At 43.3% G+C, this 14,876-nt stretch overlaps 1 protein-coding gene across 1 annotated transcript in view; it reads right to left on the reverse strand.

Annotated features, from left to right (window-relative positions):
• The window catches only part of LOC139920820 (protein jagged-2-like), a 60,876-nt gene extending 56,744 nt beyond the window's left edge, over nt 1-4,132 (reverse strand). Inside the window, exons 1-2 of the mRNA XM_078289481.1 lie at nt 3,842-4,132; nt 2,251-2,574 (exon numbers count right to left, since the gene is read on the reverse strand). Coding sequence (XP_078145607.1) covers nt 2,251-2,574; nt 3,842-3,910 — 393 coding nt within the window. The 5' untranslated portion in view covers nt 3,911-4,132. The remainder of the gene's footprint in view (nt 1-2,250; nt 2,575-3,841) is intronic.
• Between the last annotated feature and the right edge of the window lie 10,744 nt (nt 4,133-14,876).

Genomic DNA, 14,876 nt, shown 5'->3' on the forward strand with positions numbered 1-14,876 from the left:
GCTTTGCCCTTGACTGTCTCATCAAAAGAGGCCTGAGGAACACCGATACCCTCCTTCCTTTTGTCCCCCCCCCCATCCACCCCCCCTGCCCCCCCCCCCCCCCCCCCCCCTCCCTTCCCGGGTGGATAGTGGAAAATACTGACCCCACACACGCCAACTTAGACAATGACTCAATAACGGACAGAGCGTGAACCTGAGAGGCGGCGAGGTAAAGGCATCCCCCGGCCCAGATTGACTGGGGATCTTCACTTGTTTGAGTAGTTGGTGACACCGATATCCACCGCCTGTGTCACACACAACTTAGTGGTAACCGTATCCGCCCGGAGGGCCCCAACTTACTACTTCCATCTTCCCCTCTGCTGACAGCTGACCATGGGGAGTGATGAATGGATAGGTCACATAGCCAGCCAGCCGCACAAAGCGTCCGATACGTTCGTTCTGGCATGAGCACACTGCCAGGGCTTCAGTGTTTTTCATGGGGCTGCACGATTATGGCTGGAATGATAATTATTTTGCTGGATATTGTGATCAGGAGTGTTACATCAAGATTATCAGCGCTGATGATTTGTGGATCAAATCTATTTTACTGCACATTTTATATCCACATTTATGTCTCTTTTCAACTACAGCAAGCTAAATCAGTGATTCTCAACCTTTTTTCATATCAAGGACCTTAATTTAGTCCACATTAGGGCCAAAGACCCCCACTTGATGAGATTTTGTCTCTCGGATCTGAGAATATATTTATTCTTATGTATGATTTTGTCCAGAATCCCATAACTATCTGTACTGTAGGTAGAGAGATAACAGTGAAACTATGACCAACACAGTAATTCTTCTACATTCTCTAATTGTGTTAACTTCTTGTAAATGAAATAATGATGAAGTTTAACAATTCATCAATTTGCCTGGGGACCCCCTGGAATCCCCTCAAGGACCCCCTGGTGGTCCCCAGACCGCACATTGAGAACCACTGGTCTAAATGGACTGAAAAGTTTCAATACTGCCAATACAGAATGATTATTAGCTGTGGAGACTAAAATCAAGATATGATTATAGACAATGAACCTGTGCAGCCCTAGTTTTACATTTTAAGCATCTGTCACTGGAGAGGCTTCAGTGTTTGGTTTGACAGGACACTCTGCTGTTGTGGGGATCAAACCTGTGACACTGGGGCCGCAGGACGCTGCTCTCTCCACCGGGCCACTCTGACGCCTCAGATACTGATCTCTGGGTGTAACACGGACTCATGTAACAGCAGTTTTAATAAGCTTTGATTGCCAACACTGTTCCTGTTTCCCACGCTGGCAGTCCAAATAAGGAAAGGGAGCGGAACCTGATTGGCTCTGCTGCTCTGTTTAGATTAGATAATAAGTTACCTACCACTTCTTAATAACACCTGTACTGGGATATCCTTATTTCTACTTCAACACTCCACCCCCCCCCCCCCCCACACCCCTCCTCTCTACAGTCCATCATACTGTAACTGACTCCAGAGACACACGGCTTGTTTGGTAACTCATCAAACCCAGATACAAATGTAGCGTCACTGTGCGTAAAACGTCCCCAAAAGCCCCTGATTCGCCTGTGCGTCATGCGGGCTCATGCCTTTGCGCGCTACTGCACTTGGATCAAAATAGCCCAGACGTGCGTTTCAGGCAATTACTTAAAGTCTCCGGGGAGGAAAAATGTGTGTACCTCACGACCTGTGGCGTGATGTATAGAGACAGAGGAGGGCGTGTGTCTCCAACGTCGCCAAATGGACACGCATAAGAATGACTGGCACGCCGAGCCTCCCCGAGCCCTTCAACATGTACAGCACTGAAAACTGACGACGCTATTTGGTCAAAATGGGGCAAAACGTGTCAGGTTTTGCTTGGTAATGTGTTGTGATGATCGACTTGAGGAGACGTTAAGTGGCTGCATCTACTATGATTCGCCCCCAAAACTTCCAAACCCGCTCATATACACTAACTTTATCAGGAGAAAGTGGAGTAATGACTGACATGATATTGTATTTGTTCAATGTAATAAAATAATAAACCCAGGTCACCAAACACGCACAGTGTGGAGGGAACACCGGTCCTGGATGGCTTCCAAGTAAATTTCTGGAGATTTTTTTTTTTTGCTTGATCTTTGCTCTCCATTCTAATGCTAAAAATCTACCAAAATCAAATTTGGACTCGTTTAATCTTAGGAATGGCGAGTGCCCACACCTTGCTGCCCAAGTGACGCCCACGATCCACTTACCGGCCATGCAAACTGGAAGGGAATGACGATCTTCCCTGCGTCATTGTTGCGGTTCTGTCCGGTTTTCTGGCCGCTCTTGAACTGAAAAGTATTCCCACCGATAACGTTAGTAGTTCCCGAGCCGTAGGTGCACGGTCCGTTGGTCGTGACCTCCGTTTGGTATTCCTTTAAACACACTCTGAAGTAGGTGTCGCACTCGTCCACGCCGCAGCGGCCGTCCGCGTCGCTCCGCTCCCCGTCGCAGCACTCGCCGCTGAGCAGCTCACCTTTTGGGTTTTCCACCGAAGTCAGCTGCAGCTCGAAATACCCCGTGGACCGAGACACCTGGAAGCAACATGGGATAAGAATGAAAAATAACAGTAGAGGATCAAAAGACATGCTGGACGCGGCTGCACTGCAAAAAATGTCCATCTTTATAAGGCATTTTGGCTTATAGTCAGTCTTATCTTATTTTTCTTGCAAAGTGAAAAGTTCTGCCAACTGGGTGATGCATTTCCATTTGTTCCAAGTGTCAATATCTTGAAAACAGGCAGATAAAGGCAGGTCACTCCACTAATGGTCTATCAAGAAATCGACACTTGATAATGAAAATTCTTGAAACAAGCAGATTTTTATTGGAAACAAGTGAAATTATCTCATCCCCAATAGCAGATTTCAGATTTTTTTTTAACTTGTTCTAGGAGGAATACGACTTTAAGCCTCAACACTAGATTAAACGGCTTGTTCAGATGGATATTTTTTGCAGTGTACACTCACAAACTGATAGTATAGTGTACATTTTGGCAGAGTTGAACTTCAGGCTTGGATACACGACCTACTCCAATTCAGCTCACTCTGCATATCAGGCTTCTCTGCTGTACACTGCAACACAATCCACCTTAACAAGTCCGTTAGCATGGTATTCAGTCTTATTATCTTATTATCTCCAGTCTTTATTTTCTTAAAACAAGTGTAAAACATCTGCCAAATCAACTCGTTCCAAGAAGTGAAAGAACAGAAGAAGTGTTTTATCTTGAAACTAGTGGAGTTGATCTGCGACTTCTCAAGGAAATTCTCCAAACAGGTGAAGCTGCGTTCCCACCCAACTCCAACTGAGAGAAATGTTCACTTGTTTTGGAGGAAAACAAGATTTTAAGACTCATTACTTGACTTAAATGACTTGTTAAGATGGTCATTTTTTTGCAGTGTAAAGCCCCCCATGGCCTTTTTAAACACGCATTAACCGCATGGTTCCTTTATTGAGAAATATAAAGTTTTCACCAAGTTATTTTATGTTAATATCGACCCCTAATTTGAATATATGTGAAAAGTAATAAATCAACTGAGGACCAGAAATCATGAGCACCATCACTGCAGCCAGTGTTTTAACTTTGCCTGTAAACTGCAAACCTAATTTATCTCTCCGAAGGAAACGCTAAATTAGAAATTCCAAGATCACATGATTCAACTGTCGACCGTGCAATTCAATTAAGGCTGGAATTTAACCCCCTCCAAAAACTGCACGAGCCCCTGTTCTTTGATGCGGTACAACACCAAACCGTCCAAATATTATTTCATTTGGATTAATAATTAAAAAAAAAAAACTTCTCACCTCAGCCCACACCGCCAGCAGAAGACACACTATTGAAAAGCGGTGCGATTTCCCCATACAATTCCACATGACTCCGGCTGGGAAGTGTTGGTTACCATGAGGGAAATAAAAAATATGTATATCTCAATCACTCAAACCAGAAAATAAAAACTGCAGTATCCTCCTCCTCCTTCTCTCCGAGGCACGCACGGCGCGGAAAAGCGAGCTCTCGTCCCCGGGATGCCTGCGGGTCTGGAGGAGGGAAGCGCACGGCTGCTTGGTCCACGGACGCACAAGACGCGCAAACTCCACTTTCCTCCGCCGCTCGACGCACTAAACAGCAGAGAGGGGGAACAGCGGTGCGTCTCTGCTGCCCAAAGCCACAGCCGGTGCTCTGTGGGTGATTGACAGCTCGGCCGACCAATCACCGACCGCCTGGTTCCAGCGTTTGTCAGCCACAAGCCAACCCCGGAGAGGGGCGGGAGGCGGGACTAGGAAAATGACGCCTGATGGTTTTATTACTGAAGTTTGTCCCCAGTGAAGCATGTATTTGTATTGTTGTACATATTCTGTCGTTCTACTGTATTTTACTCATATTACAGTTTTCTCTGTAGTGAAATGGGCGTTTATTCTCATCTAATTCAAGTCAAACTTTATTTGTATTGCACATTGCAAGGAAACCCAATGCGTTTAATATAAGCAAAACACACACAAAATACCCCCCACCCCAGAGAGCGGATAGCCTACACATACACGCACGCGCACGCGCACACACACACACTCACACACACAAATACATCCAAACACACCTCAACTCCAACTGCATTTATTGAATTTATTTTATTATTTATCTACTCAGTTATTCATTAATATCTTGATTTGTGTGTTTCTTCATCGAGAACCATTAGAGCCATAAATAAGCACCGGGTTTAAACCGTGCTGAGCGTCTCGGTGCAGCCAGACACCGGAGCTGCTCACTGACATGTCACCGGGGGAAACACATGGCCGTCAGCGCCCTCTACCGTCTGCTGAGCGAAGCCCCGGGACAGTGATGGAGAGCTGTTGTCACTGTACCGTCATTCGCTGGACACTTTAATGTGTGAAGGAGCCACATAAAATAAGTTCTTCAGTGTTGGATTCAGTGTAATCTGCAGATCTTTCTCCTCTCTTCTGCTCACTCTGTTTTAGTGCTGGAGTTTCAGTGGAGAGTTTTGGTCTCATCTCGTGTAAATGTTGTTTCAGAGGCTCTTTCCACTCTATGAAAAACATTCTGATAGGAAATACTGGTATGTATATATATATATATACAGGATATGTGGGTATATTCTGGCCCCACAATCTAAAATAGTAATGAGGCTTGAATCTTATCTGTATTTTATGCCATTTGTTGTCCTGTAAAGCACTTTGTGATAGACCTGTTTTGTTGAAAGCGCTCTTAGATTTGATCTGAGCGGACATGACTTCACTATAAAGTTAGGAGAAGATGTATAACTTTGTATATCTTTGATTACAGTACTGCTTTGGGGTGAGCAGGATGAAGTTGCACCACAGACAGGAATCTGGGGTCAGTTGGCCCTTTTATGGTTGAGGTTAGAAGAGCAGGCGAGGAAGCTGATCCCACATCAGCACTTGTTGATATTCACACTCATGTCTTTTGATATATAAAGTATGTTCATAAGGGTTTCATTCCATAGTGCTGTAGATTGATTTTTACATACAAATCACTGATGATTCATCCTCAGAAACTATTTCTTAGCAAAGGCCTCAAGATGAGTCATAACATTAATATTAACATGTCATGTGCTTTACTTTAATAGTAGCAATCATTTTTGTATGCGTAGGTGCAATTTGTTTAAATAGTGGATAACTCATTTTGGCATGAAACTCTTCAAATGTTTGAACTTTTAATAAACTTTCACTCCTCTATCCAGAAGAGTCTGAAGCCACTGGAGCAAAACTTGGCCACAAAACCGATTTATCTTCATCAGTTTGGGCAGCTGAATGATGCAGTGAGTAGGAAGCCTGACCTCAAACTGGAAGAGGTTCAATCCCTGTGATGGAAAGCATCCGCCCTGCTGAAGTGTCTCTGAGCAAGACACTGAATCCCCACCACCGAACCTGAGCTCTCTGTGACAGGCAAATGAAGACAATTGTCCCACAGGGATCAATAAAGTATTACATTATTATTTCTGTTATTTTATTATTATTATCTGAAACAGCCTACTGATTACAAGATACATCTTGCAAATCAGACAGATGACAAATGACTCTGGCCAGGATATTAAAGCAGAACGAGATAACTGTTGGAAGTTTTTTAAGTTCTGAAGGACTTCATTACCCAGAAATCATGTACGAAACGTGACGTCAGTAAACTGCGCACTCCTCGGACCAACAAGTCTTCTTCTCAGTGTCTGGTCTGGTGGGGTGGAGGAGGAGAAGAGCTTCAGCCATCGTTGGTGAGTCCAACAGCAGCTCGCTCGCTGCTGTTCAGGAGACAGTAGCTGATTATCAAATCCAAGAATCCCACATCAATTTTTATGTCCTTATGGAGAACGTTCTTCCCAAGCTGTCTTGAAGAAAACAAACTTCTCAAGAACGCAAGAACAGAGAACAGATCCATACAGTTTGAGACGGGCTGTGTGCTTGACCTCGCGCCATTAAGACACGCAGGTCCTCATTTCCCCAGCTGCTTCAATCCACTCCGCTTCCTCAACTGGAAAGTAAACTTCCAGGATCTTTATCTGTCCTCCGTCCTCACCATTTGTTGTTTTGGAGTCCTACTTCCGCCATTAAATATTACGTGATGCCATAGAAGAACCATTTCTGGTTCCACAAAGAACCTTTCAGACCTAAGTTCTTTGGTCTATGGAGGGGTTTGGTTATTTCCCACATTTATACCATCACCCACCATCCAATAACTAAGAATTAAGAACCTTTTAGGGCAAATAGGGAGAATCTACAGCGTCTCAGTTGGCGAGGACGGGACACTCTTCTCTTTTGCAGCTGTACTTTGTGATTTAGGCTGATAAGACAGCTGCTTTTCCACATAAAACTCCTGCCTAGTGCAGCTTTAACTAGTGTAGACAGTATATACAGTAAAGCCAGTTAGCGGTGGCCAAAAGCTGCTGTGTTCCTCAGGCAGCAGGACGGAGTCGGACAGGTGGCCTCTGACACCCTGCAGCAGATGTTTCCTCCCGGGGAAGCAGGTGCAGACACACACACATTTTGTCACTTCCACATACTTGTGTACATATGACACACTCATTCACATGCCTACACACACTCACACATTTACACAGACACAAACGTCTTGTGTTCATCTCTTTACGATGGTTCTTATCAGCAGCGATAAGGAAGCATGTGAAACGCTGCTTTTCCAGATAAACTGGGGAAGCAATGAGGTTAATTATCTGGACAAAGTTACTCAACGTATTGTAGGGAGAGGATCTACGGTCAATTCACATGTGTTGAGTAACAGTTAGATAGACAGAGGGTATGGAGGCTGGTTACACTTGTTGTTTCAGTGTGATTTTTGTGAGATCCAACCATAAAGATCTGTTGATTTGACGCCACAGTTGGCCTGAAAATGTCCATTATGCCTCTCCAGTGGCTGTTTTTTTTTTTTTAAAATGTCTCTCCATCTCTTTACATTGCTTCTACACATATTGTGTGAGTGGATTGCGTCCAAACCAAGCGGCCAAAACCACAGGTGAATTTTGAAGCCAATAAGGAAGTGGCGGCAAGCGGCAGTTCCTCTAACGTCCACTAGAGTCCGGCTCCAAAAAGACTCCAATCACTCCATCACCACCATGTTGTCCATCAATGGGACCACAACCCAACTTCTTACTCAAAATATAAAGTCAATAAATATTTTTGACAAAAGATTATGGTCTCAGTAGCTAATTTCACATCTTCTAATGTGTGTCCATATGGTGATTTTCAAAATAATTGCGTCATTAACAGGATATAACGGTTATAAAAAAAGGGGGTCTTGTTTTCCTAGTGATTTACAGGTCGCCTGTCCAGCTGATTACGGGCCAATAGCAGGCGCCGCCGTGGCACTGCGGTCAACCTCCAGCTTCGCTCTGGCTGCTCCGGCTCCAAAAACTGTCAACATGGCGGCGATTGTAAACCCGATCTTTTGGCTTCAAAACGGCCCTTCAGAAACCTGTGGGTGAAGAACACTCACTACTCCATCTTTTCCCAAACTACGTCCAAACTGTGCAGAATTCCAACGACAACACGAGCCTGAACACTTTGTTTTCTGGATCATCGGATTACAAGGCGAGCAGAATCTGATTTGGGAGCGTCCGGACCTGCCAGCTGATGGATCTGGGCATGATCAAAAAAGTGTAACTGTAGCCGTACACTTTAAGACTCAACCACAACAATAAGGTGCTGTTCTCCGACACATTGCCTCGGTCGCTCGACTTATCACAGGCAAGAATCTCTGGTCAATTCATGTGTTGAGAAAATGACTGAGGGATTTGAAATTAAAGCTCTCATTAACCCCCTAGATGCAGTTCCCAGAGATGAGGTGGTGTTTTTTTACCCCTGCCTATGGACCCACATGTACATGTTGCCCTAGGATCAAATCCCATGCTTTCCTGCTGACTCTGAGTAACAGAAAATACTAACGGAAGAGAACTGCAAACGTTATTTTAAAGCTGCACCAGGCAACTTTGCACAGCGGCAGCTCTAATTGGTAGCAAGAAGTAAGTGTTTGCAAGATTTGAGCTTCAACACCCAGAAATCCTGCAGTGTGAGGTCAGTAAACGTCACACAGCTCGCTCATGATTCCCAACCCGGCCGGTCTGTGATGCTTTATACAAGAGGAAACCAAAGAGACGAGAGAGGAATAGATCTAGTCCAGCTTTCTCTGCTGCTGTTTAGGAGACAGACGCTCTGGGACGCTCTTCTCTGTTGCACCCTTGTGATTTAGACTGGTGCAACAGGTGTATGTTCACATAAATAATATGGCCTGGTGCAGCTTTAAACAGAGGAGATGATGCCGGTCTCACAAATGTCCCACACAGTCAATACAGACTAATACAGTAGTTGTAATGAGAAAAAAAAAGATATTGTGAAACTTTTTTGGGACCAAACTGACAGATCCTATCCCACATTAGGTAGCTGTTGGTCATTTTAGTAAAGGATTATTACAGCGTCTATGAGTTGACATTTTTTCTGGCCCCCACCACCATCACAGCTTCCCGTCCCTGATACAGAAGAAGAAGAAGAAGAAGGAACCTGGCGCTAAGCCTGTCAGACCGACTCTTGTTATGGAGATGGAAGACAACTAAAACAAAAAAAAAAAACCTGTTTTCATATTCGGGAGCTGAATGTTTGAGGGATTAAGAAATTGGGCAGGAGATAAAGTGCCATCTCACATTGCTGGGGCCTCTAATGCGGAACAAAGACTAAACAAGAGGCCTGCTGAAGTCTACACACACACACACAGACACACACACACAGACACACACACACACACAGGCCAAGATCTGATATGTCCAGCAATGTAGATACGATTCTCCTGTTTCCGAGCCTTGTACGCTGCTAAATAATACTCCAACTGCCTCCATATGACTTTAGTTGAGGGAACTGAAAAGCTGTTTTCCAAAATGCGATACAGGTTTATTCATTTTGAAAGAAAAGGAGGATCCGGTCTGTAAAAGTGATCCAGCCTGTGTTATCAAGGGCTTAAGCTATCTACTGTACTCTAAAAAGTCCTATAATTTGTTTGAATATTTTCATTTTTTTTATCAAATGATGGATATCTCATTTCAGAATGAAACTTGTTGGTTATGTCCATGATGTATAATGTTCATTTCATGCTCATTCAATGCTCATTTAATGCGTCAATTCCATGACATGCATTGTTGTGTCCAAATCCATTATTTCCCTCACAAAAATATCAAAAGAAACACAAGTAATATATGAAATTATTCTACACTATCTGCTTAATAACAAGGTTCTTTCATTTTATTAAAATGCAGATTTTTTGAGTTTTGGTGTTCCAAAATGTCAGGTGGAGCAACGGTCTGAACAGACATGGAAGGAACACAACTGCAATAAAAAGGTTGATTTTCGCAAAACAGTTCTTAAGCAAATAGTTGTATGCATTTTAAACACTACAGCAATTTATGGTTTTAGGTTTTCAGTTAGTGGTAAATACTGTACAGTTAAAGTGCATAATGGCAAATTGTTATGCGGTTGCACCACTGCTACATTTTTTGGGTGGTAAGATCATAAATCATGTTAAAAAAAAAAAATGGCATCTTAAAAGCTTCAAAACAAACATGTACATACAGAATAGATTCTTGTGGACTTCTGAAATCCATTTTGGTCCGAACTTTTATTTTTCTGGTCTGATTTTTCATTTGTCTTGTCTATATATAATGATGTGAATCGTCTAGTGTCTCTATGTAGATTGAAGTGAATATTCTACCGTCTATAACATGTTCTGCGCTGCATGTAGGGTCCTGTTGTCCTCGCACTGTGTATCAGTCAGTATTGCATTACTACACAAGTTGTGGATCTGTCTCCCTGGTGATTAAAGTCATTCTGATTCTGATGACTGCATTGCCAAGGAATGAGTCGACATGAAATATTCACATTCATCCCTCTGCCATTGTTAAGAAACCCTGAGTCAGCGCTGCAGGTGAACACAGCAGCTAAGGCCCGGCGTGTGCCTACCTGCTCAGGAAGACTCACTGATTCCTGACTCCCTTTCCATTTTTCTTTTTATTGCTCAGTTGGATTTATCTCTTAATGTATGTTGGCTCCGAATCCACCTGCCTGTGGCGTTGAAGTCCTTCTGCCCAAACTCTTTCTGCTTTCCCTTCTCTGCTCCATCGACATGCGAAGGGATTCATTCCAAAACGCTGTGTGTGTATCCAGGTGGAGACGGGATAGCAGAGTGTGCTCTTCAAAATAAAAGTCTGTTTACGAATTAGAGTCGGTCTCACGACAGTTTGTGAAATAGTCACAAAAATGTAATCTATTGATTCGTGTACATGGACACGATTTTGCCATTTTTTGGGGTGAAAAACGACCTTTTTTTCGTGAAATGAACACAACCTAAAAAACGTGTCTCCACCACGACCGGAATTACGTTCCTCCACCCCGAATTTAAAAAGTTTAGGCAAATAAAACAACTTGGTTAAGGTTAGAGAAATGGTTTGGTCATGGTTAAATAAGAAAAACGTTCATTAAAAATGTATTTAAATGTGGCTTACGGTTGAAATGTACTTTGAACACGCTGGGAATCGAACCCCAGGTCGTCGGCATCGAAGGCAAACGTATACGCCCATCCACCACCGTTTTATTTCAATGTCACACTACTTCCTGAGTCCTGACTGACAGAAAAAAAAAAAGAAACGTGTTGCAGGCACGAAAGATACTTCCAACTGAAATACATTAGTTTGAAAGTCGTTCTAAGTGTCACGAAAGAAAATGGAAAAATTGTGTCCATGTACACGAATCAACAGATTAAATTTCATGACTATTTCACGAACTGCCGTGACACCGGGTTGAAATAGCACGTGAAAGCAACGCTGACCTGGGTGTCGGACTTGAATGCACATGAACGCAGCATAAATAGTTCCGGCTAAAAACACAGTAATCATCTAACGGTGAAAATCCCAGATCCAGATCATGACCGAAATCTAATCAGCTGATCCTTGGACCAGATTTCAGCCAAATCCGTCCATACCTTTTTTTGAGAAATCTTGCTAACAGACAAGAAAGAGCTGAAAACGCAACTTCCCTCCAACGTCACTGGCAGAGAGGTAATGAACCGGAAAAGGAACTGGAGACACTTTGCCATGAGGAAGCACAACCAGTCGGGTCGTATTTTCGACCAATAGCAGGCGGTCATGCAGTGGAGGCTGGTGTCCATCTGTTCTTAAGAAGCTGCTGCAGCAAGTAAAATGCAGCTTTAACTCCTCTTGTTGGAGGACATCAGACTTTCCCACCAGCACATGAACTGGTTAAAAAAATGGCAAAAAAAAAAAATCGTCTAATGGCGGAAATCCCAGATCCAGATTCACCACCAAAATCTAATCAGCTGATCCTTCCATCTGTCCACCACGCTTCAGCCAACTCCCTTTGTAACCTTTTGAGACACCTTGCAAGGCACCTATGCTGAAGCATGTAAGGTAGCCATAGAAAAATAAACTTTTTTAACTTTTGCACACAACAGAAGAATTCCTTGAGTTTCATGCTATAAATCCATTTTACTACCTGAAATTCATCGGCCAAGATTTCCAAATCTCAGATGGCACTAAACTCAAAAACAAAGCTATTTTGGAAGGGAAGGTCGTGATGATGACTCACTCATACCAGTAAAAGTAAATCATATGGTGCGTCGCTTTCATGGCAGCAATCATCTAAGACTAGGCGTCAGTTTTTGGGGTTTTTTTTTCAGATGGTGAGTGTCTCATTTTGGCAGGAGAGTCTTCATCTCTCTGTGCCTTCATGCCCTTCATTTCTCTTTCCGCCTGCCTCTCTCTTTCCCTTTCTTTTTGATTTAGCTACAGCTTTGAAAAAGAAAGACAAAGACTGATGTGTTTTCAGGCAGGAACGCGCTCACAAACATAATCGCCTTCACCTTCACCCCGTGCTTCTGAACAGCATTGTTCGGGCGCACAAACAGGCCGAGCGCCGAGAGAGCTGCCATAGAAACGTTTACAAGTCCCGTCCTGAAGAATGCAAACAGAGCGGAGGAGCGCTCTTATCTGACAAAAGAGTAAACTTTAGACAGTCCTGTCGCGGCTTGCCTGTGTGGTCTCTCCACTACAATGAAGGCGCGTTGGGAGATCATTTTCTCAGAACGGATGATCGCCGCAGCGGCTGCTTCACCCAGCAGGTTGAAGGAGACTGCGTTCTTATTTACAGGATCTGGAGGACGGAGGGTCGGGGCCATTTATGAATTGAATTGAGAATGCGTAGATAAATAGATAAATAGATAAATTCCAATTCAGTGCCTGGAGTTGGAATTGAAATGTGAATGTCACCCAGCTGTAAGGAAACAGAATGTGAATTGAATTGGAATGACAGGAAGTAGAATTGAATTCCATTAAATTCCATGAAATTCCACTTCTAAGAGAGTTTGTGAATGATGGTTGAATCAAATAAAAGACAGTTAAACAATCAAATACATTTAATCATAAGGTATGTATTATAATTACCTTATGTATCAAATAATCACAATATATCATGTTGTGTATGGCTTCTCTGGTTTCTGTTTGGTTTCGTTCCTTCCCTTGATTCCACTTGTACTGCTTGCTGTTACCTTTGTTTTATTCCTTTTCTGTATCCAATGTTTTACTGTTTGTGTTTTATTTTTTCTAATTATTTTATTGTAAAGCACCTTGTAACCATGTTAAGAAAGGTGCTATATAAATAAAGTTTATTATTATTATTATTATTATTATTATCATTATTTTAAATGACACCTGACTCCATGAATTGACTCCAATCCTGTTACACACATTCACACACTCACACATGGAAGCTGCTGTCGGCCGCTCAGCAGCTCCTGAAGCAGTTGGTGGTCAGTTGGCGGTCAGTTGGCGGTCAGTTGGCGGTCAGTGCCTTGCTCAGGGGCAGGTGGTCAGCGGTGGTTCAGGGAGGAGAGAGTTACTCAGCAGGGATTCACGCCGCTGACGCTCGATTCCCAAACGCACGGCAGCAGCGTCTCATCCTCCTGACGGGTCTCTGTTGCTCATCACTGGGTGCGGTGAGCGTCTGGGTCAAATGGGAGCTGAGAAAATGATTTTAGCATTTGTTTTAACCTGCTTGGAGTGCCAGATGGGCGGGGTTTCCCACATCAGCAGTGTTCACATAGTATTACCTAAGTTGTCAGTCACTTTCAAATTGTTTCCTGTGTTTGTCTAAACTTTCTGCCACTGATTGAACGGTCCTACGTGGCAAAACCATAGAGTAGAATAAATAAAACAAACCATAAAAAGTATTTTGTGATAATTGGTCCTAACCTTTGGTTTTATGTTCCTATTTTTTTATTTTATGTTCCTAATTGTTGATTTTATTGTATCCTGGTTTTAAACTTGGTGCATTTGTTTTGGATGCACATTGTGTTTTAGTGGGACCCCAGGAGGAATAGCCTTGTGTACAGCTAATGGGGATCCTTATCAATAAACAAAAATAAACAAATACCGACTATTTGAAATCAAGTGATACCTACTCTAACAAAATTTCTGCAAATTGCAATACTTTTTAAAGAATTTAAGACCTTGGTTGACTAAATAAACATTTGTACAGACTGCATTGATCATCTACGATTCACAATTTCCCATTTGGCAGACGCTTTTATCCAAAGTGACGTACGCTTGAGATTTTAATACAACACAAGCAAGGATCTAGTCAGGAGAGAACAACGAGAGTAAGTGCCATAAAGCTAAGTTCTGGTCCGACGGGACCGAGGAGCCACGAGGCCGAGCAGAGAGGCAGATAAAGAATTTTTACACAGTCCATCAGGTGGGAAGCTGTTCGCTAAAGAGCTGGGTCTTTAGCCTTTTCTTAAAGATTGAGAGCGACTCTGTGGATTGAAATCGATCTATATTCTAATTCTTGTACTTTAGGTTTTTTTTTACGCGTTACATCCATGGATGTATATGCACTTTTCTATTTATGGGATGGGGTCTATCATATCATGTTAAACTTCTCTTTGCTCTTGAGCAATGAACACTGAATCCCTACCAGCTCCCTGTCCTGTAGTTTACCTTGTGATCTGACCTACCTGTTGGAGGGGGGAGGGGGAGGGGGAGGGGGGGGCAAACAAAGAGACTTTCCCTAAAGCATCACACCATCAGACGGAGTGTGACCCGGTCTGAAGGTCCGCTGCTCCTCTGTTCCGCCGACACCTTGAGAGGGAAACGCTGTTTGATCAGCTGACAGCCCGCTGACAGGCTGAGAGCCCGCTCTCCACCTCCGCACATACCTGCCGTGAAGTCAGGCCTACACACACACACACACACACACACACACACACACACTTACGCCTCCCTTATGAGTGAAGTGTTGAAACAGGCAT

The sequence above is a fragment of the Centroberyx gerrardi genome, chromosome 17 (genome assembly GCF_048128805.1).
Source record: "Centroberyx gerrardi isolate f3 chromosome 17, fCenGer3.hap1.cur.20231027, whole genome shotgun sequence".
NCBI lineage: Eukaryota > Metazoa > Chordata > Actinopteri > Beryciformes > Berycidae > Centroberyx > Centroberyx gerrardi.